The following is a 25,209-nucleotide window of genomic DNA, read 5'->3' as shown; positions in this document are numbered from 1 at the left end:
TTGTCTTGCCCAAACACCCTCTAAATGGCACAATCCATGTCTCAATTGTTCCGAGGCTTAAAAATCCTTCTTTAAACTGCCCCCCCCCTTCATCTACAATGATAGAAGTGGATTTAACAAGTGACAACAATAAGGGATCATAGAATGCACCTGGATTCACCTGGTCAGTCTATGTCATGGAAAAAGCAGTAAGATTGGTTCTGTTTTATCACCTAATACCTACTCATATATCCATTGATAGTGAGTGGTAGCCTGATCTGCATGCAGGCACATCGTTTCATTGTATTTTCATACATTTTATCCACATATAGGCAAAGCAGTTTCCACATAACTGAAAAGAGCTTGTTAGTCCCTTTTTTGTCAGTCCCCCCATATCCCCATTCCCACCATATAGCAGCATCAGCGGAGTATAATGTCCAATAGTCAATACTTTCTCTCTTCTCTCTCTGAACCATCTGGTCCCTCCACCTCTCAATTCCTGACCCTGTCCTCCAGAGCCTTCAGCTCTCCCTCCACCTGTTGGCGGAGGTCGGCTCCCACCTGCTGGGTAAAGTACGCCCTCAGCTCGTGGGTCTCCTTCTCCCAGAAGACCTTGGGAAGGTCGAAGAGTGATTTGTCCAAATGTAGTTTTTTCGCAAGTTTCGGAGAATTAGGCTGCAGGTTAGTCAATTTGACGTCAAAAGCTTTATCCCATCTCGACTTGACCGTCATAGAGGGAGTGTAAGGGGTGTGTAACTGGTGGCAGTCAGACGCAGGAGAGCAGAACTAGGTAATAGCCGGAGCTGTTTAGCTCCAAAACCAACGGCATCAAGAAATCATCAACATGGGTACAAAACCCGACGCGCACCAGTCAACATGTGCATAAGCACTTATAACAAACAATACCACACAAAGACATGGGGGGAACAAAGGGTTAAATACACAACATGTAATGAGGGAATGAAAACCAGGTGTGTTGGAAAACAGGACAAAACAAATGGAAAATGAATAACGGATCGGCGATGCCTAGAAGACCGGTGACGTCGATCGCCGAACACCGCCCGAACAAGGAGAGGAACCGACTTCGGAAGAAGTCGTGACAGGAAGCCCATGTCCAACTTGCCTCCCAGTACCTGTAGATCGCGGTCTCCCTCCTGTGGCACTCGGGACATTCTTTTCACGCCACTGCAATAAGAAGTTATTTTGGTAGCAGGTTAGGAGCAGGGCTGGACTAAACAACGGCCCCTGATAGTATATGATAGCAAAATATGTTGAATAGCAGGAAAATTAGCTTGAAATCAACTACATTTTCTGTCAGCTTCATGACAACATGTCGAATAGCATTATAAAACTGTAAATATGTTTCTCCGCACCACCATGGCAAAATGGGTTTAAATTCTCTCCCCACCATGGTAAAATGGGTTGAAATTCCCTCCACACCATGGCAAAATGGGTTGAAATGCTCTCCCCACCATGGTAAAATGGGTTGAAATGCTCTCCCCACCATGGTAAAAAATGGTAAAATGGGTTGAAATGCTCTCCCACAATGGTAAAATGGGTTGAAATTCCCTCCCACACCATGGTAAAATGGGTTGAAATGCTCTCCCCACCATGGTAAAATGGGTTGAAATTCCCTCCCCACCATGGTAAAATGGGTTGAAATGCTCTCCCCACCATGGTAAAATGGGTTGAAATGCTCTCCCCACCATGGTAAAATGGGTTGAAATTTCTCCCCACCATGGCAAAATGGGTTGAAATGCTCTCCGCACAATGGTAAAATGGGTTGAAATTCCCTCCGCACAATGGCAAAATGGGTTGAAATTCCCTCCGCACAATGGCAAAATGGGTTGAAATGCAGTAAGTAAGAGGGGGGTGTGGGGTCGTCCGACCCTGGTTAGCAGAGCATTTCACTAACCGTTACCCATAGCCTTAATTCTCCTAACCTGCTGCATTAATTCTTCTAGCCTGACATGAAAAAGTCAAATCTGTATAGAAGTGGTGTGAAAATGTGTCATCCAGCCCACCAGGGTTTTCTTGGCAAATATACTTTAAAGAGGAAGTCAAGCAAGAAAAAGAGTAAGTTGGTGTAGGACAAGTTGAGTGGTGTGTGTGAGAATCAGTCAGATACAATTACACTTACTCTGTTTCATACCAAGTCTGTTTTTCATGTTGAAAAAATGATGTGACAACCCTATGATTTGGCATGGGTCCCAAGATCCTCAAAAGGTTCTACATCTGCACCATCGAGAGCATCTTGACCGGTTGCATCACCGACTGGTATGGCAACAGCTCGGCATCAGACCGTAAGGCGCTACAGAGTGTAGTACAGCCCAGTACATCACTGGGGTCAAGCTTCCTGCCATCCAGGACCTATATACTAGGCGGTGTCAGAGGAAATCCCCAAAAATTGTGTGACTATTTACAGTTATCCCCCCACCTTCATTTGTTTTGTACACTGCTGCTTCTCGCTGTTTATTATCTATGCATGGTCACTTCACACCTACCTCCATGTAGAAATTACCTCGACTAACCTGTACCCCCACATTGACTCTGTACCGGTACTCCATGAATATAGCCTTGTTATTGCACGTTTTATGTGTTTCTTTTTATAATGTTTTACCTTAGTTCATTTAGTAAACATTTTCTTAACTCTTTCTTGAGTTGCACTGTTGGTTAAGGGCTTGTAAGTAATCATTTCACAGTAAGGTCTACACTTGTTCTATTCAACGATTATGATTTATCTCGTTTAGAAAAAAACATCACACACACATTCCCATTGAAGCCTGGGAGACCACCTGTTGGGGGAGGTCGGCTCCCACCTGCTGGGTAAAGTACGCCCTCAGTTCCTGGGTCTCCTTCTCCCAGAAGGCCTTCGGGAAGGTTGAGGGTTTTGTCTAGAAGGGATACAGCTTTTGTCAAATTTTAGTTTTCTAGCAAGTTTGGGAGAATTTTTGCAGCAAGTTAGGCGAATTAACATAGCAGGTTTTGAAAATTAAATTAAAGTACGAAAAAGGGTTAGGATTAGCTAAAATGCTGTAATAATTATACTTTTCACATCATTTTGACAAAAGATTAATCCCATCGAGACTTGACCACCGAAGAGGGCACCCATGTCCTCCTTGCTGTCCAGGACCTGCAGGTGGCTGGCTCCCTCCTGTGTCACCCGCGACATTCTTTTCACGGCACTTCAATAAGAAGCGATTTTGGAAGCAGGTCAGCAGCAGGGATTACTGAACGGCCCCAGATAGCATATGATAGCAAAATGTGTAGAACTGATTGTAGAGTTAAAACTGCAACCTTTTATATCAGCCTCATGGCAAAATGTGAACACAAGCATGAGGTGCTATAAAACAGCAACAATATAAAAAATAATTTTCTCTGCACCATGGCAGAACGTGTTGAAATGAAGGAAAGTAAGCTCAGGGTCCCAAATGCGGTCAACCAACCCTGGTTAGTGAGAGCATTTTCCCTAAACCTGACTATTTTACCTGACCTTAACCTCAGGCTCTTAACATGCTATGATAATTCTCCTAAACTTCTACATAAATTCTCATAAACTGCTATGAAAAAGTCAATTCCGTATCAAAGTGGAGTGAAAAGAGTGTCTCTGTGGCATCCAGCCCACCAGGCTCCTCTTTGCAAATAGACTTCAAAGAGGAAGTTGGTGTCGGAGAAGTTGAGTGGTGTGTGAGAATTACAGTTACTCGGTCTCATCATACCAAGTCTGTTTTTCATGTTGAAACATAATGTGACAACCATATGTTTTGTATCAAACTCGAATTTAACAAATTTAACTCTTGAAAAAATGAATAGCGTATTTTGGTTCATGATTGAAATATATGTTTAAATCCCACACACATTCCCATTCAGGCCTGGAAGAGAGAGGAGAGGGAGATTGATATGATGCCTAAAGTTTCATGTGTTCTATTGTTACACCCTGACCATAGTTTGCTTTGTATGTTTATATGTTTTGTTTGGTCAGGGTGTGATCTGAGTGGGCATTCTATGTTGTGTGTCTAGTTTGTCTGTTTCTGTGTTTGGCCTGATATGGTTCTCAATCAGAGGCAGGTGTTAGTCATTGTCTCTGATTGGGAACCATATTTAGGTAGCCTGTTTGGTGTTGGGTTTTGTGGGTGATTGTCCTTTTGTCTGTCGTGTGCTAGTTTGCACCAGTATTAGGCTGTTTCGGTTTTCGTGTATTGTTTTTTTCATATTGATTTGTGTTTACTTCAGTTTTATTAAACATGGATCGTAATAGACACGCTGCATTTTGGTCCGACTCTCTTTCACCTACAGAAAACCGTGACAGAATCACCCACCACAACAGGACCAAGCGGCGTGGTAACGGGCAGCAGCAGGAGCAGCGTATTAAGGACTTCTGGACTTGGGAAGAAATCATCGACGGGAGAGGACCCTGGGCAAAACCAGGGGAGTGTAGCCGCCCCAAGGTGCAGCTCAAAGAGGAATGGACATGGGAGGACGAACTGGACGGTAAAGGACCCTGGGCACAGCCAGGGGAATATCGCCACCCCAATGAAGAGCTGGAGGCGGTGAAAGCGGAGAGGCGCTGGTATGAGGAGGCAGCACGGCGACACGGATGGAAGCCTGAGAGTCAGCCCCAAAAATTTCTTGGGGGGGGGCTCACAGGAAGTATGGCAAAGCCAGGTAGGAGACCTGCGTCAACTTCCTGTGGTTACCGGGGGGCTAGAGTGACCGGGCAGGCACCGTGTTATGCTGTGGTGCGCACGGTGTCCCCAGTGCGGGTGCATAACCCGGTGCGGTATATTCCAGCTCCGCGTATCGGCCGGGCTAGAGTGAGCGTCGAGCCAAATGCCATGAAGCCAGCTCTACGCATCTGGTCCCCAGTGCGTCTCCTTGGGCCGGGTTACATGGCACCAGACTTGCGCACGGTGTCCCCGGTTCGCCTGCATAGCCCAGTGCGGGCTATTCCACCTCGCCGCACTGGCAGAGCGACCGGGAGTATTCAACCAGGTAAGGTTGGGTAGGCTCGGTGCTCAAGAGCTCCAGTGCGCCTGCACGTTCCGGTCTACCTAGTACCACCTCCACGCACCAGCCCTCCAGTGGCAGCTCCCCGCACCAGGCTTCCTGTGCGTGTCCTCGGCCAAGTACCACCAGTGCCAGCACAACGCATCAGGCCTACAGTGCGCCTCGCCTCTCCAGAGCTGCCAGAGCCTTCCTCCTCTCCAGCGCTGCCGGAGTCTCCCGCCTGTTTTGCGCTGCCAGAGCCTTCCTCCTCTACAGCGCTGTTGGAGTCTCCTGCCTGTTCAGAGCAGCCAGAGCCGCCAGTCTGCATGGAGCAGCCAGAGCCGCCAGTCTGCATGGAGCAGCCAGAGCCGCCAGTCTGCATGGAGCAGCCAGAGCCGCCAGTCTGCATGGAGCAGCCAGAGCCGCCATGGAGCAGCCAGAGCCAGAGCCAGTCTGCATGGAGCAGCCAGGCCGGCAGTCTGCATGGAGCAGCCATGGAGCCGCCAGTCCATCTTCCAGCAGTCAGCCAGACTCTTCCAGATCCGCCAGTCTGCATGGAGCAGCCAGAGCCGCCAGTCTGCATGGAGCAGCCAGACTCTTCCAGATCCGGAGTCAGCTCTTCCAGATCCGCCAGTCAGCCAGATCAGCCAGGATCCGCCAGTCAGCCAGCCAGATCCGCCAGTCAGCCAGACTCTTCCAGATCAGCCAGTCAGCCAGATCCGCCAGTCAGCCAGACTCTTCCAGATCCGCCAGTCAGCCAGACTCTTCCAGATCCGCCAGTCAGCCAGACTCTTCCAGATCCGCCAGTCAGCCAGACTCTTCCAGATCCGCCAGACTCTTCCAGATCCGCCAGTCAGCCAGACTCTTCCAGATCCGCCAGTCAGCCAGACTCCGCCAGATCAGCCAGACTCTTCCAGATCCGCCAGTCAGCCAGGATCTGCCAGAACCGCCAGTCAGCCAGACTCTTCCAGATCCGCCAGTCAGCCAGGATCTGCCAGAGCCTTCCTCCTCTCCTGTGCTGCCGGAGTCTCCCGCCTGTCCGGTGCTGCCGGAGTCAAAAAGAGCCCCTCCTTCCCGAGCTGCCCCTCTGTCCTGAGCTGCCCCTCTGTCCAGTGGGGTTATATAGTCGGGTCGCCGTAGTTAGGAGGCCAAGGAAGCGGACAAGGTGGCGGACAAAGACTATGGTGTAGTGGGGGCCACGTCCAGCACCAGAGCCGCCACCGCAGACAGATGCCCACCCAGACCCTCCCCAATAGGTTCAGATTTTGCAGCCGGAGTCCGCACCTTGGGGGGGGGTACTTTCACATGCTGACCATAGTTTTCTTTGTATGTTTTGTTTGGTCAGGGTGTGATCTGAGTGGGCATTCTATGTTGTGTGTCTACTTTGTCTGTTTCTGTGTTTGGCCTGGTATGGTTCTCAATCAGAGGCAGGTGTTGGTCATTGTCTCTGATTGGGAACCATATTTCGGTAGCCTGTTTGGTGTTGGGTTTTGTGGGTGATTGTCCTTTTGTCTGTCGTGTGCTAGTTTGCACCAGTATTAGTCTGTTTCGGTTTTCATGTATTGTTTATTGTTTTTTCATATTGATTCGTGTTTACTTCAGTGTTATTAAACATGGATCTTAATAGACACGTCGCATTTTGGTCCGACTCTCTTTCACCTACAGAAAACCGTGACATCTATTTAACATTGTGCCGGGGGCGGACTTAGTGATTTGGGGGCCCGTTTCAAAATACCGTTGACCTGTCCTATCCCGAGAAAGGGACAATAAATACTGAATAATTGTTTGAAAATCATTTTTCATACACATAGTAGGAAGTACGTCACAGTTGAGATGAGAGATATGCCACATGAATTTCATCACTTTGGTTTGTCAGACCTCACTATGGGTGTGACAGTTTCTGCTGTAGACAGTTTGCGTTACCGTCTAAGGCAAGTATCGACTTCTTCACTATATTTTCTGTTAATTTTAATGTTCAAAATAAATGAAAGGAAATTAATTATGAGTAATGAGATTCAATGTGTTCTAAAGTACTGCTGTTTGTTCATTTATTAGCTTTACAACTAAAGGACATTGAGTATTTGATATGGGGAGAGTTCAATGCAATGTGTTGTGTGAGTTAAGTTACTCCACCAGTAAGTGTATGTTTGTACTGTTTCAGGTGATCAGTAGTGTGTGAGTTCTCACATGGCTTGTCCTGAGAACATGTTTTTTCTCATTGGCCTCTTTATATCAGGTGAGTCTTCCACACAATAACAACTAGTTATGAATCAGACATAAAGGAATAACCACAAGTCATTATATTTCATGGGATGTGCTATATTCCAGCCTTTTAATTGTGTAGAAAATTGTACAGTTAATTCCTGATCAGTATATTTTAATTGTCTGGATTTAAACTGCTGTGTATCTCATGTATACTTGATTGTGTGTTTTGAAATGGTGGCACAACCAGTCATTGAGAGTAAGGGAGAAATTACTTTTCCACACAGAGGAATTGGGTGATGCATAATTTTGTTAATGAAATACATTAATAACTATAACAAAATGTGTTATTTGGTAACTCAAGTTCCCTTTATCTAATATTAGGTTTTGGTTGAAGATCTGATAACATTCAGTGTTAAAAAAAGAGCAGAAATAGAGAACCAGAAAGGGGGTGAATTCTGTTTAGTTTCACTGTATGTTCATGTGAAACCTACGTCAGTATGCAGCTAACAGAATAGCTTCCACCACTGTCCCTTTCACCATACCGGGCTAAAACCAGATTAGCATCAACATACATTATTGTTTAATTTAATTTCACATATATTTAATTGTTTCCAATTTCATTAAATGTTATAAAATTGTAATCTTTTGGTTCATCCATAATGCATAATAAGCATGATCAACAGGGGGAACATATTGGTTGTACCATGATAAGATGTAGGAAGAATAGATCCATTTATAAGACTTCTTCATCAAACTAATTGTTCATAAGAAGGGCCTGAGATGAAAGTCAATGTTTTAAATAGGAAATCCAGGAGGCCTCCCTCTGCAGCAGTAGGATCTCCATGTTACCTCCTCTCCTTGGTGGAGCAACATGCTCAGTACCTGTACATTTGAGGGAGGAAGTGGGATGGTTAGCTTCAACAAAGTGAGCTGCTACTAGATCATCAGTGTTCTTATAGCTATGCATTGTTTTAAATGTTTTTTGTTTGTAATGAGTTGGCTTCCCCACATGAACATGTGATGAGATAGATTTCTAAATTTGTCTTGCAAGAGATGATGCCCCTAACAGGGATGTTTCCACCTGTATGTGTGTGTCTGAAGAAGGATGTTTTTGTAGTGCTATTGCACTGTGAGGATGAGCCACATTTGTAGATGCCATTTGGAATGGGTGTCAAGAGTGTCTGAGTGGGCAGGTCAGATCTCACTAAGCTATCCACAATATTGCGACCACACTTATAGACCAACAGTGGGGGTTCCTTGAAGATGTGTACAATTTTCTTGTCTGATTGCAAAATATGCCAGTGCTTTCCAGGATTGCTTTCATTTTCTCTGAACACTTGGTGTCCTTAGTGCAACAGACGTTGTTTTTCTTTCTTAGTTTACTTTTTAGCAATTCCTCTCTTGGTTTTTGAGATATTTTCATCATCGCAGCATCAAGAGTTTCTTCCTTCTGGCCTCTGATTTTGAAATGATTTGTCATTTTCTTGGCATTGCTGTCAAAATCTGACCGTTGGCAACAGATTAATTTAACCCTGCATAACTGGCTATATGGTAGACCATTCCTGAGGGGAAGGGGATGCATACTATCCCCACGTAGCAGGTTATTGAGGTCTGTTGGCCTTGTGGACAAGTCTGTATGTAATGCATCATTCTCTTTGATGATCCATAAGTCCAGGTAGTTTATATTTCTCTCAACAGTCTGCATGGTGAATTTGAGAAATTCAGAGCTCTCGTTTAGCAGAGTTTGGAATTAATTTATTTCCTGTTGACTTCCTTCCCAGGGCACAAAGACATCATCCATGTATTTCTTCCATAGGAGGATTTTAGAAAGTAGGGGGTGTCTCTATGTTTTGTAAATGAGTGCTTCCTCAAATTGTACCACACACAGGTTCGCATAGTTGGGGCGGAAAAGGGGGAGCCCATGGCTACACCCCGAATTTAAATGATAAAGTCTGACTCAAAGATGAATTAGTTATTGGATAATACCAGTTCAGTGAGATACAATATGCACTCATTGAATGGACCAAGGGTAGGGTCTCTCTGTTGAAGGAAGTGTTGCAGTTCACAAAATATAATTTAAAAGTTGGCATTAAGGTGTCTCGAATAGAATATACATGTCAAAAACAAATGTAGACATTAATAAATGCATTTCTATAGCATCCAACATCTGTTTTACACTGGAGGGTGAGTAACAAGATGGCTGTGCAGTGGCTTCCAAACAGAGGCCCCTGTCAGTCATCTAGGGTTAATACATATCATTGGACTGAACTGATAATATATCAGAACCTCCCTGATGTTGTCCTTTATGTTGCAGGTGTTTTGGCCAGTTTTGGTCGACGAGATTTGATGGTCACAATGCCAGATAGACTGGATGTACTGACTGGCTCCTGTGTGCAACTCCCATGTTCATTTGATGTTCCTGAACAACATAATAATATATTTAAAGCCACAATACCAACCTTTGGAGTGTGGATAAAAAAATATTCCGATGTTTATCAGTATCCTGGAAACGTGATTTTTCACAGTAATGGGAAAGTCAAGATATATCAAGGGAAGATAACTGGAAACATGTCCCAGAATAACTGCACCACAGTCTTCTTCAATGTAACCACCAATTACACTGATAAATACTACTTCAGGATTGACGGTCAACCATACCGTGCAACAGATCCTGTAAAGTCTGTTGAAATAGTTGTCAGGGGTAAGAGACAATTGTCCTGTTTACCAATTATTTTTTCCAGTTTAGATTCCTTGCATCATAAGAGTAGAACAAGTGGACAGTTTAACTATTAGTGTAAAATATATTTATCTACAATGTATTACAGATTTGCCTTCCAGTCCCGTCCTTACTGTCTCAGGTGAGGTGAAGGACGGGATCCCTGTCAGTTTGAACTGCTCTGCTATCGCTCCCTGTCCTGAACACCCCCCTGAGCTGACATGGACTCTCCCAACACAGTTTACATCTGAGAACCAACTGCAGGAGAATCCAGACCAAACCAAATCAGTTCTCTCCACGGTGACCTTCACTCCATCATACCTTCATCATGAGAAGAACATCACTTGTACTGCAGTCTACCCAGTAGGGACAAGCAACAAGACAGCTGAACATAACATGATGCTTAACGTTTCATGTAAGATTTAGTCACCGGTTCCTGAAGAATAGATCATTCTATCATGTTTCACTGATGATTGTAATAGAGTGACTTTGATGAGACTATTCAATATACCATATCCAGATACATTGTAAATGAACCCCTCTCCCCCAGTCTCTCCTAAGGACACCTCGGCCTCCATCAGTCCAACTGATCCAGTATTAGTGGGCAGCTGTGTTAATCTGACCTGCAGCAGTACAGCCAACCCTCCTGTGACAAACTTCACCTGGTTCCAGATCAGTGAGTTTGAAACAACACAGGTAGCATCTGGACAGAGTTATACCCTCAATGTGACTGTTGGTGATGGAGGACTGTATTACTGTGAAGGAAGAAATAGTCACGGCTGTGGGAAGTCGAATGAAGTGCAGCTGGCTATAAAAGGTAAAATGGGGACGTAGGGCACAATCGTAGGTTAGATATACAATATATATTCAAAAGTATGTGGACACCCATTAAAATGCGTGGATTCAGTTATTAAAGCCTCACATGTTGCTGACAGGTGTTTAAAATCGAGCACACAGCTATGCAATCTCCGTAGACAAACATTGGCAGTAGGATGGCAACATTCACTACCGAGTTCCAAACTTCCTTTGGAAGCAATGGCAGCACCAGAACTGTTAGTTGAGGGCTTCATGAAACGTGTTTCCATGGCCGAACAGCCGCACACAAGCCTAAGGTCACTATGCGCAGTGCCAAGAATCAGCTGCAGTGGTGTAAAGCTCACTGCCATTGGACTCTGGAGAAGTGGAAATCTGTTCTCTGGCATGTTGAATATACGATTCACCATCTGGCAGTCCGGCAGGCGAATCTGGGTTTTGACGGATTTCAGGTGAACACTACCTGCCCCAATGCATAGTGTCAACTGTAAAGTTTGGTGGATAAGGAATAATGGTCTGGGGCTGTTTTTCATGGTTTGGGCTGGGCCCCTTAGTTCCAGTGAAGGGAATTCTTAACGCTACAGCATACAATGACATTCTATATTACATATTAATGCCCATGATTTTGGAATGAGATGTTCGACGAGAAGGTGTCCACATACTTTTGGTCAGGTAGTGTACTTTAGAGATCTTTTTGTGAGAATTGACCATAATATGTGCTTTATTTTCAGGGCAAGAAGAGCCAAAAACCTCAATGGTTTCTGGGGTTGCAGCAGGAACTCTGGGGGCCATTTTGCTTCTCAGCCTGATCAGTCTTTTTGTATGGTCAGAACTATTCCTGGCATCAACGCAAAACATTTGTTTTCTGCTGTGTTTGTGCTTTTGCATATGAAAAACCTCTCAGTGCATTCAGAATACCTTTGTAAATGTCTTCCAGGAGGAGAAACTCGAGGCTCCACGATGGACTTGAAAGGACAGACAATTCACAGGGACAGGTGGGAATAAGGCTGAACTTTAAAAACCCATCTACAAAGTGTATCTAAGGAAGTACTGAATTATTGCTGAAACTATTTAAAGCCATGAGGTTAACATAATTTCAGAGCAAGTTTAGGGAGAGATGACCACATCGAAAGCAATGCCACATCCTGTAATGACATGGAATGATAACAGAATGGCTTTTGGACTTTGACAGTGTTTACTGTCTTTATGTGTTGACATTTTCATTGACATCCCCTCAGTATGTGTTGTGTAACCTGCTGACCTTAGTTTTACACATTACTGAACTTAGAGCTTTACACCAGTTCCTCTCTCTGTGTTCTCTCCACAGAACTCCCCGGTTGGGACAGTGTGTACTAACCAGGCCACAGCCGGAGAGGAACCAGAGGAACCTGCAGAAGACCAGCCTGAAGAGATCCACTATGGTGACATAGACTTCTCCAAACTACAGACCAAAGAGACCCCAGCTGCAGCCCAGGACAGGGTCCAGGGACAGGAGAGTGAGTACGCTGAAGTCAACGTGACTGGGAGAGGGGCTCAGGAACCACCTCTTAACAACCTAGATGGGCTTTATGCACAAGTGAATAAAATAAGTGCTTGTTAATTAATTATTAATTATTTATCCAATGGTTATTAAGTGTTTTTATGTACACTATTGTCATTGTGTATCTGTTTTCTATTGGTACTTTTGTTACATTTATAATTGTGTGCTCTTTAATTATCTGCATATTTGTAGAATTTGCTGGGATGAAAAGTGTATAACTGTTACTATAGTGTTGATACGATGATGTAGGATACTCTTTATTTTGGACCATTTATTTTGAGTGTTGAGTTCACAGAGCATCTGTTTAATTGGTTCCAGTATAGCTGAGTTCAACTAGCTTACTGAAGGCAGTTTAAGACCATGTAAAGTCAATGATGACTGAGGAGAGAAGACACAGTTAGTTGGAGAGACAGTGGTCTGATACAAGACAGGAAGTAGGTGCAGGAAGTCTACATGTTGGCAGAATGGTGTTAACATCTACTAGTCACTGTTTATCTTCATCTTTTGTGCAGTTGCCAGAATAACAATTTTATCTATTTTCAGTTTATATCTATTTAGAATTTATTGTTTCAGTTTTTATGTTGAGTGTAATACAACATAATCAATTGAGGCTGTTGCACTGCAATTGCACTGCAATAAAAACCTTTACATTCAATTTCCATGACATCTTTTGGTGTTATTGGTCCCTCTGCAACTGGATCCTGGACTTCCTGATGGGCCGCACCCCAGGTGGTAAGGGTAGGAAACAACACATCTGCCTCTCTGATACTCAACACTGGGATCCTTCAAGGGTGTGTGCTTAGTCCGCTCCTGTACTTCCTGTTCACCCATAACCGTGTGCCCAAGCACGACTCCAACACCATCATTAGATTTGCAGACGAGACAACAGTGTTAGGCCTGATCACCAACAAAATTGAAACAGCCTATAGGGAGGAGGTCAGAGACCTGGCAGGGTGGTGCCAGGATAACAACATTTCACTCAAAGTGATCAAGACAAAGGAAGAGATGATCGTGGACTACAGGAAATGAAGGGCCGAGCACGCCCCCATTCTCATTGATGTGGCTGTAGTGGAGCAGGTTGAGATCTTCAAGCTCCTTGGTGTCCACATCACCAACAAACTACCATTGTCCAAACCCACAAAGAATGTCGTGAAGAGGGCACAACAACACCTATACCCCCTCAGGAGACTGAAAAGATTTGGACTGGGTCCTCAGATCCTCAAAAAGTTATACAGATGTATCGTGTCATTTTGCAGTCACTTTTATTGTATTTAAGAATATAATAAGTTTCTAAACACATTCATGTGGATGCTACCATGATTACGTATAGTCCTGGATGAATAGTGAATAATTATGAGTGAGAAACATCATACCAACAGGAAGACAACATCCATCATAGAAGCAGAGACAATGTCTTACTGGCCTCTTGGAGACAGTCCCTTTATTTCCCAATCAGACCAACAAATGTTCTGTAAACACGAGCCTCTTGGAGACAGTCCCTTTATTTCCTAATCAGACCAACAAATGTTCTGTAAACACGAGCCTCTTGGAGACAGTCCCTTTATTTCCTAACCAGACCAACACATGTTCTGTAAACACCAGCTTCTTGGAGACAGTCCCTTTATTTCCTAATCAGACCAACACAGACAGTCCAGTCCCTTTATTTCCTAACCAGACCAACACATGTTCTGTAAACACCAGCCTCTTGGAGACAGTCCCTTTATTTCCTAATCAGACCAACACATGTTCTGTAAACACGAGCCAGAGAGGCTTGTAGGAAGTCAAAACAAAAGACAGTGGCTTTGTTAACTACTACAGAATCAGTGTTTAACAGAATACAATAATAATCAGTATATCCTTCCTCCAGTCTGGCATCAATCACTATAATCAGTTATGAGTTTAATGCACAACATACAGCATTGAGTCTCGTGACCATCAACCCAAGTGTTACAAACAGCACACTGGAAATCATGTAACAGAAAGGTCAAATATATGAATATGTTGAACATTATATGAATCACTCTAAACTGAATCTGAACTTTATTCATCTTAAATATCCCCATTACATGTCTATTTTCATGTGTGTATTGTTGAGAGTTATTATGTTGTTTTTATTTTGAGTGTTGTTCAAGAGACACAAATGAGGCTGCATTTGAAGTTGTTCATTACTTGCACTGTAAAAACCCACCTGCTGGGTAAAGTACGTCCTCAGCTCCTGAGTCTCCTTCTCCCAGAAGGCCTTGGGCAGGTCCAAGAGGGTTTTGTGTAGAAGGGATACAGCTTTTTGTCAAAATGAACTTTTCCCAGCAAATGTAGTAGAACTTTTGCAGCAGGTTGGGAGAATTAACGTAGCAGGTTAGGATAATTAGATTAAGGTAAGAAAAAGGGTTAGGGTTAGCTAAAATAAAACATAAAATCAACTTAAGAACCTCATTTTGACAAAAGCTGTTTCCCATCAAGACATGACCGTCGGGGAGGTACACCTTGCACTGAAGGTTGATGGCTCCCTCCTGTGGCTCCCAGCCCACCATGCTCTTCCTGGCAGATAGAAGTGATGTAATGAAAGAGGAAGTGGATGCAGGAGAAATGGAGGAGTGTGTGATAATCCATCAGCTACAATTACAGTTACTCTGTTTCTGGCAAAGTCTGTTTTTCATGCTGAAAAATAATGTCAGAACCGGGAATCCTTTCCTGAATTTAACAAAGCAAGTTGGATGGATTTTGGTTTATGATTTACCTACATTTAAAAAAAATCAAGCCTGTGAGATAGAGGAGAGGGAGATGGTTATGTTGCAGAATGTTTCCGTTGTTGTATCATGGGTGGACTTGGCTACTTGGGGGCCTGTAACAAAATGCTGTAAAGGGGTCCCCTTCCCCTAAAAGGGTTATTTACCCACCACACATACATTAACTGCAATGAATATTATTATCCCACAATGAAAACTATCTTGTGTATAAGTGTTTCATTTTGGGCAGTAATGAAATGTATAGGCCATATAATGCTGTTGAGTCAGTGGCTGACACACACTTTGTGTGTAGAATCAGTCAGTGGGCAGCTGGGGCACATTTCATTTGAAACTGGTGAAACATGGATCAGGCCACCTCTGCAATGTTTCAAGTGACTGAAACTAATTCTTCTGGAGTAGAAGGTTCATTAGAAAATTACAATGTTCTAAACACTTCAATTAGCATACCATGTTTTCACAACTGATGTTGACACCCATCACATAGACTATTCAAGCATCCTGTCATACAAGTACACTTATTAGGAAGTATGTCACTGATGAGATGTGAGATGTGCCACATGAATTTCAGCACTTTAGTTTGTCAGAACACACTATGTGTGTGTGACAGTCTCTCCTGTGGACCGTTTACATCAGTGTAAGGCAAGTGTCAACAACTTCACATCTTATCTTTATATTTTAATAATGAGATTCAAAATGTTCAATGTACGGCTGTTAGTTCATGTATTAGCTTCACAACTGAAGAACCTATGTGACTATGGACTAAAGTTTCAATGTGATACAGTATGTGTCATGTGACCTACTCTACCAGGAAGTGAATGTTTGTACTGTTTCAGGTGATCAGTAGTGTGTGAGTTCTCACATGGCTTGTCCTGAGAACATGTTTTTTCTCATTGGCCTCTTTATGTCAGGTGTCCACACAACAACAATTAGTTATGAATCAGACATAAAGGAATAACCACAAGTCATTATATTTTATGGGATGTGCTATATTCCAGCCTTTTAATTGTGTAGAAAAGTGTACAGTTAATTCCTGATTAGTGTATTTTAATAGTCTGGATTCAAACAGTCCTGTGAAAATGTATTTTGCATATTTTTGATACTGAATGTTATCAGATATAAACATGAGTGAACAAGAAACACAATAATGACGTACTTATTTCATTAATTTCTTAAACAACGTTATGCAACACCCAATGTCCCTGTTTAAAAAAGTAATTGCCCCCTTACACTCAATAACTGGTTGTGCCTCCTTCAGCTGAAATGACTCCAACCAAATGCTTCCTGTAGTTGTTGATCAGTCTCTCATGTTGCTGTGGAGGAATTTTGTCCCACTCTCCCATGCAGAACTGATTTAACTCAGTGACATTTGTGGGTTTTCAAGCATGAACTGTCACAATGTCTCATTTGGGATTAGGTCTGGACTTTGACTAGGCCATTCCAAAACTTTTAGTTTGGTACATTAAATCAATTTTAATGTATCCCTGATTGTGTGTTTTGGAATGGTGACATAACCAGTTATTGAGTATAAGGTGGGAATGACTTTTTCACACAGGGGCGTGGGTGTTCCATAACTTTGATAATGAAATAAATTAAATAACTATAACTATTTTTTTTGTTATTTGTAAACTGAAGTTCCCTTTATCTAATATTAGGTTTTTGTTGAAGATCTGATAACATTCAGTAAAAAAAGAAGCAAAATAGAGAACCAGAAAGGGGGAAACCTTTTCATGGCATTGTATGTTCATGTGAAACCGACGTCAGTGTTTGGTTAACAGTATATCTTCCACCACTGTCCCTGTCCCCATACCGGGCTCAAAATAGTGGTCATCTGCTCACATTGAAATAAACATATTAATGTTATTGGGAGAGACTGTACCAGTAATGTGTATCCTGGATCGCCTCACTCATTACTCCCCAGAAGAAGCAATCCTCCATAAGAATTAATGGAATTATACAGTATTTAAATCAAATGTTTCATGGACTATATTACATGTATTTAAGTTTTTTGTTGTAGAAGGGGAAGGTAAAGTTAGTACTCTTTTAAGAAAATACTTTAATATCTTTACATGTTTATTTATTTTATTTGTTAAGTTCAGGTGATATAAAAAGTATGAGCTGGAGCAAACCCAGATAAAATGACTTAGTGTAGAGGTGCTGACTAACGGTGAATACACTGTAAGCTATAAAAACAAAGAGTTGCACACTCATATATATACAGTGCCTTGCGAAAGTATTATTTTGCTGCGATTACAGCTGTAAGTCGCTTGGGGTATGTCTCTATCAGTTTTGCACATCGAGAGACTGAATTTTTTTCCCATTCCTCCTTGCAAAACAGCTCGAGCTCAGTGAGGTTGGATGGAGAGCATTTGTGAACAGCAGTTTTCAGTTCTTTCCACAGATTCTCGATTGGATTCAGGTCTGGACTTTGACTTGGCCATTCTAACACCTGGATATGTTTATTTTTGAACCATTCCATTGTAGATTTTGCTTTATGTTTTGGATCATTGTCTTGTTGGAAGACAAATCTCCGTCCCAGTCTCAGGTCTTTTGCAGACTCCATCAGGTGCACAGTGCACCTTGGGATGTTTAAAGCTTGGGAAATCTTTTTGTATCCAAATCCGGCTTTAAACTTCTTCACAACAGTATCTCGGACCTGCCTGGTGTGTTCCTTGTTCTTCATGATGCTCTCTGCGCTTTTAACGGACCTCTGAGACTATCACAGTGCAGGTGCATTTATACGGAGACTTGATTACACACAGGTGGATTGTATTTCTCATCATTAGTCATTTAGGTCAACATTGGATCATTCAGAGATCCTCACTGAACTTCTGGAGAGAGTTTGCTGCACTGAAAGTAAAGGGGCTGAATAATTTTGCACGCCAAATTTTTCAGTTTTTGATTTGTTCAAAAAGTTTGAAATATCCAATAAATGTCGTTCCACTTCATGATTGTGTCCCACTTGCTGTTGATTCTTCACAAAAAAATACAGTTTTATATCTTTATGTTTGAAGCCTGAAATGTGGCAAAAGGCCGCAAAGTTCAAGGGGGCCGAATACTTTCGCAAGGTACTGTATATATATATATATATATATATATATATATATATATATATATAAACTCCCAGTAATTTATTAAGGAAAACACCAAATTTTGGCATCACTGTTCCTTCTCCAGGGTAAAGTCATGAATGCTTGAACCAGGTTATGTAGACAAACAGTGGAATTAATGCAACAATGACAATCATAAGGGTTGTGTCACAATTATGAGGTTAATTAGAGTGAATTGAGTGAAACTGTTAATAAACAATAGTTTACATCATATTGAATATATTAGCCTATTGTTATCATTAAAATTAGCATAAGATTAGCATTAACATACATTATTGTTTAATTTAATTTCACATGTATTTAATTGTTTCCAATTGTATAAAATGTTGTTACATGTAATCTTTTGGTTCATCCATAATGCATAATAAGCATCATCAACAGGGGGAACATATTGGTTGTACGCTGATAAACTGTAGAAAGAATACATTCATTTATAAGACTTCTTCATCAAACTAATTGTTCATAAGAAAGGCCTGAGATCAAAGTCAATATTAAGACAGTAGGGGTCAATGTATTAAATACCTCCTCTCCTTGGTTGGCCAACATGCTCAATGCGTGTGTATATGCGTGTGTTTTTGAGTGAGGAGATGGGATGGTTAGCTTCAACAAAGTGAGCTGCTACTGGATAGTCAGTGTTATTACACCTGATTGAGCTGCGGTGGTTGTCACGCACTGACCTTAGAGAGCTTTTTATGTCTCTATTTTGGTTTTGTCAGGGTGTGATTTGGGTGGGCATTCTATGTTCCTTTCTCTATGTTTTGTATTTCTTTGTTTTGGCCGGGTATGGTTCTCAATCAGGGACAGCTGACTATCGTTGTCTCTGATTGGGAATCATACTTAGGTAACTTTTTCGAACCTATGTTTTGTGGGTAGTTGTTTTCTGTTTAGTGTTTTCTTTAGTGTTTCAGTTTGCACTTTGGTCTTTGTGTTTCAGTGTTCAGTGAAATAAAGGTCATGAACACTTACCACGCTGCTCTTTGGTCCGATTCCTCCTCATCAGACGACGACACACGTTACAGTGGTCAGCTATGCATTGTTTTAATTGTCTTTCGGTTGTCCTACGAAGGCTTTTCCACATGAACATGTGATGAGAGAGATTACTATCTTTATCTTGCAAGAGATGAGACCCCGAACAGGGATGTTTCCACCTGTATGTGGGTGTCTGAAGAAGGATGTTTGTGTTGTGCTATTGCACTGTGAGCATGAGCCACATTGGTATTTCCAATTTGGATTGTGTGTCAAGAGTGTCTGACTGGGCTCAGGGGGCATGTCAGATCTCACTAAGCTATCCTCAATATTACGACCACACTTATAGACCACCAGTGGGGGATCCTTGAAGAGGTTTGCCATTCTATAGTCTGACTGCAGAATATGCCAGTGCTTCTTCAGGATTGCTTTCATTTTCTCTGAACACTTGGTGTACTTAGTGCAAAATATTTGTTTTTATTCTTTGGTTAAGTTTTTAGCATTTCCTCTCGTGGTTTTTGAGATATTTTCATCGTTGCAGCATCAAGAGTTTTTTTCCATGTAGCCTCTGAATTTAAATTTATTTTTAATTTTCTTAGCATTGCTGTCAAAATCTGAATGTTGGCCACAGATTTGTTTAACCCTGCATAACTGACTGTATGGTAGACCATTCCTGAGTGGAAGGGGATGCATACTATCCTTACGTAGCAGGGTATTGAGGTCTGTTGACTTTGTGTACAAGTCTGTATGTTATGCATAACTTTTAACAAGGCACACCTGTTAATTGAAATGCATTCCAGGTGACTACCTCATGAAGCTGGTTAAGAGAATACCAAGAGTATGCAAGGCTGTCATCAAGGCAAAGGGTGGCTAATTTGAAGAATCTCAAATATAACATATATTTTGATTTAACACTTTTGGTTACTACATGATTCCATATTTGTTATTTCATAATTTTGATGTTTTCAATATTATTCTACAATGTAGACAATAGTAAAAGAGAGAACCCTTGAGTAGGTGTGTCTAAACTTTTGACTGTATATAATTAGTACAAAATTATACTACTTGCTTTTGAAAATGCAAATAATTTTGTTCACTTATAAGGAATAGGAAGTACATCACATGCCATTGTACAACTTGAATTGCAACACTTCAGTTTGTCAGAACTCACTATGGGTGTGATATCATCTCCTTTTCTGTGATCGCTTTTCAAGATCGTAAGACAAGTGTCGACTTCTTCATTATCTTTTCATTTTAATGTTAAGACTCACTGAACTGTTATTACTGGTAATGATTTGAAATGCTGCTGCTGTTGGTTCATGTTATAGCTTCACAACTGAAAGCCATACACTGCGTTCAGAAAGTATTCAGACCCCTTTCCTTTTTCCACATTTTGTTACTTTAGTCTCATTGTAAAATACATTAAATTATTTTTCCTTATCAACCCACACACATTACCCCATAATGACAAATCATTTCTAAAAAATGGTTTTTGTTTTTGTTATTATGGGGTATGGTGTGTAGATTGAGGGGAGAGAACAATTTCATCCATTTTAAACAACATAACAACAAGGGGAGAAAAGTCAAGAGGTCTGAATCATTTCCGAATGCACAGTACGCATTTAAGGTTCAATGTAATACATTTGAGTAATTTAGCAGAGACACTCTTATCCAGAACGACATACAGTTGGTGCATTCATCTTATGATAGTCAGGTGATAGTCAGGTATATTCATAGTAAGTACACTCAAGCAGGTATCAGCAAAGTCAGACCTAGTGTGTGTGTGTGTGTGTGTGTGTGGGGGGGGGGGGGGGGTGCTGTGGGATTATTTAAAATGCCCTGAAGGGGTAGGGTTTCTGATGTTTTCGCAAGATGGGCAGGTAGCTTCAGGGGGAAGCTGGTTCCAGCATTGGGGTGCCAGGACAGAAAAGAGCTTGGACAGCCTGAGCGGGAGCTGCCCTCCTGTAGGGGTGGGAGAATGGAGTGCTCGGGTGTTGGGTTTGAGCCTGAAGGTAAGGAGGGGCAGTGTGTTGAGTTACTAAATGTGTGTATGTTTGTACTGTTTCAGGTGATCAGTAGTGTGTGAGTTCTCACATGGCTTGTCCTGAGAACATGTTTTTTCTCATTGTCCTCTTTATATCAGGTGAGTCTTACACACAGCAACAACTAGTTATGAATCAGACAGAGGAATAAGTACAAGGGATGATGTTTCATACTATGAGCTGTATTCCCATCTGTCTCAATGTATAGAAAAGCATAGTTTAATAGTCTGGATTCAAACATTGTGCTCCAGATATGTTCATGATCCAGTTTAGGGCATGGAGTTGTGACATCAGGAATCACCTGTACATTGAAATGAGTTCATATTTTTTGCTGCAGAGAGAGAGTGACTGTACTGAAAAGATCATATTACCTCCCTGATGTTGTCCTTTATGTTGCAGGTGTTCTGGCCTATTTTGGTCGAGATTTGATCACCACAATGCCAGATAGACTGGATGGACTGACTGGCTCCTGTGTGCAAATCCCATGTTCATTTGATATTCCTGACCAAAATAAGTATACATTTAACAGCGCAATACTAACCTCTGGAGTGTGGATTAAAGAAAACTCAAACTTTGGTGAGCATCCGGACAAGTGATATTTAACAGCAGTGAGTTGGTCAACAGATATCAAGGGAAGATAACTGGAAACATGTCCCAGATGAACTGCACCACAGTCTTCTTCAATGTAACCACCAATTACACTGCTAATAAATACTTCTTCAGGATTGAGAGTCAACCATACCGTGCAACAGATCCTGAAAAGTCTGTTAATATAGTTGTCAGAGGTAAGAGACAATTTATCTTTTAACCAAAAATGTATTTCCCAGTTTAGATTCCTTGCATCAAAGATAAAAGAAGCATCAAAGATAAAACAAGTGGACAGTTTAACTGTTAGTGTAAAATATATTTATCTACAATGTATTACAGATTTGCCTTCCAGTCCCATCATTACTGTCTCAGGTGAGGTGAAGGAAGGGACCCCTGTCAGTTTGAACTGCTCTGCTGTTGCTCCCTGTCCCGAACACCCCCCTGAGCTGACATGGACTCTCCCAACACAGTTCACACCTGAGAACCAACTGCAGGAGAATCCAGACCAAACCAAATCAGTTCTCTCCACGGTGACCTTCACTCCGTCATACCTTCATCATGAGAAGAACATCACTTGTACTGCAGTCTACCCAGGAGGGACAAGCAACAAGACAGCTGAACATAACATGATACTTAACGTTTCATGTAAGATTTTGTCACCAGTTCCTGAAGAATAGATCATTCTATCATGTTTCACTGATGATTGTAATAGAGTGGTTTTGATGAGACTATTCAATATACCATATCCAGATACATTGTAAATGAACCCCTCTCCCTCAGTCTCTCCTAAGGACACCTTGGCCTCCATCAGTCCAGCTGATCCAGTATTAGTGGGCAGCTGTGTGAATCTGACCTGCAGCAGTACAGCCAACCCTCCTGTGACAAACTTCACCTGGTTCAAGATCAGTGGGGGTAAACGAACACAGGCAGCATCTGGACTGAGTTATACCCTCAATGTGACTGTTGGTGATGGAGGACTGTATTACTGTGAAGGAAGAAAGTCACGGCTGTGGGAAGTCGAATGAAGTGCAGCTATCTATTAAAGGTAAAATGGGCATGAAGGGTACAATCTAAGGTTAGATATACAATATATATTCAAAAGTATGTGGACACCCCTTCAAATGCGTGGATTCAGCTATTAAATCCTCACATGTTTTGCTGACGTGTTTAAAATCGAGCACACGGCCATGCAATCTCTGTAGACAAACATTGGCAGTCGGACTGCAACATTCAATACCGTGTTCCAAACTGCCTTTGGAAGCAACGGCAGCACAAGAACTGTTTGTTGAGGGCTTCATGAAATGGGTTTCCATGGCCGAACAGCCGCACACAAGCCTAAGATCACTATGTGCAGTGCCAAGAATCAGCTGCAGTGGTGTAAAGCTCACTGCCATTGGACTGTGGAGAAGTGGAAATCTGTTCTCTGACATGTTGAATATACGATTCACCATCTGGCAGTCCGGCGGACGAATCTGGGTTTTGACGGATTTCAGGTGAACACTACCTGCCCAAAAGAATAGTGCCAACTGTAAAGTTTGGTGGATAAGGAATAATGGTCTGGGGCTGTTTTTCATGGTTTGGGCTAGGCCCCTTAGTTCCAGTGAAGGGAATTCTTAACGCTACAGCATACAATGACATTCTATATTACATATTAATGCCCATGATTTTGGAATGAGATGTTCGACGAGCAGGTGTCCACATACTTTTGGTCATGTAGTGTTCTTGAGAGATCTTTTTGTGAGAATTGACCATATTATGTGCTGTATTTTTAGGGCAAAAAGAGCCAAAAAACCCAATAGTGTTTGGGGTTGCAGCAGGAACTCTGGGGGCCATTTTGCTTATCAGCCTGATCAGTCTTTTTGTATGGTAAGAACTATTCCTAGCATCAACGCAAAACAATTTTATTTCTGCTGTGTTTGTGCTTTTGCATATTTAAACCCTCTCAGTGCATTCAGAATACCCTTGTAAATGTCTTCCAGGAGGAGAAACTCGAGGCTCCACAATGGACTTGAAAGGACAGACAGTCCACAGGGACAGGTGGGAATAAGGCTCAATTTACAAAACCATCTACAAAGTGAATCTAAGGAAGTAATGAATTATTGCTGAAACTATTTAAAGCCATGAGGTTAACATAATTTCAGAGCAAGTTTAGGAGGAGATGACCACACCGAAAGCAATGCCACATCCTGTAATGACATGGAATGATAACAGAATGGCTGTTGGACTTTGACAGTGTTTACTGTCTTTATGTATTTACATTTTCATTGACATCCCCTCAGTATGTGTTGTGTAACCTGCTGACCTTAGTTTTACACATGACTGAGCTTAGAGCTTTACACCTGTTCCTCTGTCTGTGTTCTCTCCACAGAACTCCCCGGTTGGGACAGTGTGTACTAACCAGGCCACAGCCGGAGAGGAACCAGAGGAACCTGCAGAAGACCAGCCTGAAGAGATCCACTATGGTGACATAGACTTCTCCAAACTACAGGCCAAAGAGACCCCAGCTGCAGCCCAGGACAGGGTCCAGGGACAGGAGAGTGAGTACGCTGAAGTCAACGTGACTGGGAGAGGGGCTCAGGAACCACCTCTTAACAACCTAGATGGGCTTTATGCACAAGTGAATTAAAGAGATGGAGGTTAAGTATTTTGGCAATTGGGTATTAAGTGTTTTTATGTACAGTATTGTCCTTGTGTATTAGTTTCTAATGGTACTTTTGTTACATTTATAATTGTGTGCTCTTTGATTATCTGCATATCTGTAGAATTTGCTGGGTTGAAAAGTGTTTAACTGTTACTATAGTGTTGATATGATGATGCAGGCTACTCTTTATTTTAGACCATCTATTTTGAGTGTTGAGTTCACAGAGCATCTGTTTAATGGGTTCCAGTATAGAGGAACTGCTGAGTTCAACTAGCTCACTGAAGGCAGATTAAGACCATATAAAGTCAATGATGACTGAGGAGAGACGACACAGTTAGTTGGAGAGACAGTGGTCTGATACAAGACATGAAGTTGGTGCAGGAAGTCTACATGATGGCAGAATGGTGTTAACATCTACTAGTTACTGTTTATCTTCATCTTTTGTGCAGTTCCCAGAATAACAACATCTATTTTCAGTTTATATCTATTTAGAAGTAATTGTGTCAGTTTTTATGTTTAGTATTAAATCGAAGAAACAATTGAGACTGCATTTCAGGTTGTTTATTAATTGCACTGTAATTAAAACCTTTACATTCAATTTCCATGAAATCTTTTGGTCTTACTGGTCCAACATTTAACATCTCATTAAAGTGTATTCCATTGAGATTTTGTGTCACTGTTCTCCACACAATGTGGAATTATGCTTTTAGACATAAAAATGAAAAACTCAACACTGCCCTTTCCCACCTGGACAACAGGAACACCTACGTGAGAATGCTGTTCATTGACTACAGCTCAGCGTTCAACATCATAGTGACCTCAAAGCTCATCACTAAGCTAAGGACCCTGGGACTTAACACCTCCCTCTGCAACTGGATC

The 25,209-nt window shown here is 42.0% G+C and overlaps 1 protein-coding gene and 1 long non-coding RNA gene across 5 annotated transcripts; both read left to right on the top strand.

Annotated features, from left to right (window-relative positions):
- The first annotated feature begins 6,838 nt into the window (after positions 1-6,838).
- LOC135522917 (B-cell receptor CD22-like) lies at positions 6,839-24,994 on the top strand. Of its 4 annotated transcripts, none has more exons than XM_064949618.1 (8): positions 6,839-6,896; positions 7,127-7,201; positions 9,485-9,871; positions 9,996-10,301; positions 10,437-10,703; positions 23,462-23,555; positions 23,669-23,726; positions 24,058-24,994. In XM_064949618.1, exons 2-8 carry the CDS (start codon positions 7,153-7,155, stop codon positions 24,313-24,315), a joined length of 1,419 nt encoding a protein of 472 aa, XP_064805690.1. In that variant the 5' UTR covers positions 6,839-6,896; positions 7,127-7,152; the 3' UTR covers positions 24,316-24,994. The 4 variants fall into 4 exon arrangements, with proteins under 4 accessions (XP_064805690.1, XP_064805691.1, XP_064805689.1 ...); XM_064949619.1 differs by lacking the exons at positions 23,462-23,555; positions 23,669-23,726; positions 24,058-24,994 and adding exons at positions 11,431-11,524; positions 11,637-11,694; positions 12,027-12,894 and having other exon boundaries at positions 10,029-10,301; XM_064949617.1 differs by lacking the exons at positions 23,462-23,555; positions 23,669-23,726; positions 24,058-24,994 and adding exons at positions 11,431-11,524; positions 11,637-11,694; positions 12,027-12,894.
- Positions 21,787-22,729, top strand: LOC135523219 (uncharacterized). The gene is made up of 3 exons (XR_010452801.1): positions 21,787-21,886; positions 22,029-22,334; positions 22,470-22,729. It is a non-coding gene; the product is annotated as an uncharacterized LOC135523219 (long non-coding RNA).
- Positions 24,995-25,209: the final 215 nt, after the last annotated feature.

The sequence above is a fragment of the Oncorhynchus masou genome, chromosome 30 (assembly GCF_036934945.1).
Source record: "Oncorhynchus masou masou isolate Uvic2021 chromosome 30, UVic_Omas_1.1, whole genome shotgun sequence".
Classification (NCBI taxonomy): Eukaryota; Metazoa; Chordata; class Actinopteri; order Salmoniformes; family Salmonidae; genus Oncorhynchus; species Oncorhynchus masou.
This window is presented reverse-complemented; position numbering and strand designations above follow the sequence as displayed.

Bases quoted from the DNA above. Each gene is read 5' to 3' on its own strand.
- LOC135522917 (XM_064949617.1), top strand. From the start codon at position 7,153: ATGGCTTGTCCTGAGAACATGTTTTTTCTCATTGGCCTCTTTATATCA. The intron at 9,872-9,995 runs GTAAGAGACAAT...AATGTATTACAG, and splicing joins TGTTGAAATAGTTGTCAGGG to ATTTGCCTTCCAGTCCCGTC. The intron at 10,302-10,436 runs GTAAGATTTAGT...CCTCTCCCCCAG, and splicing joins CATGATGCTTAACGTTTCAT to TCTCTCCTAAGGACACCTCG.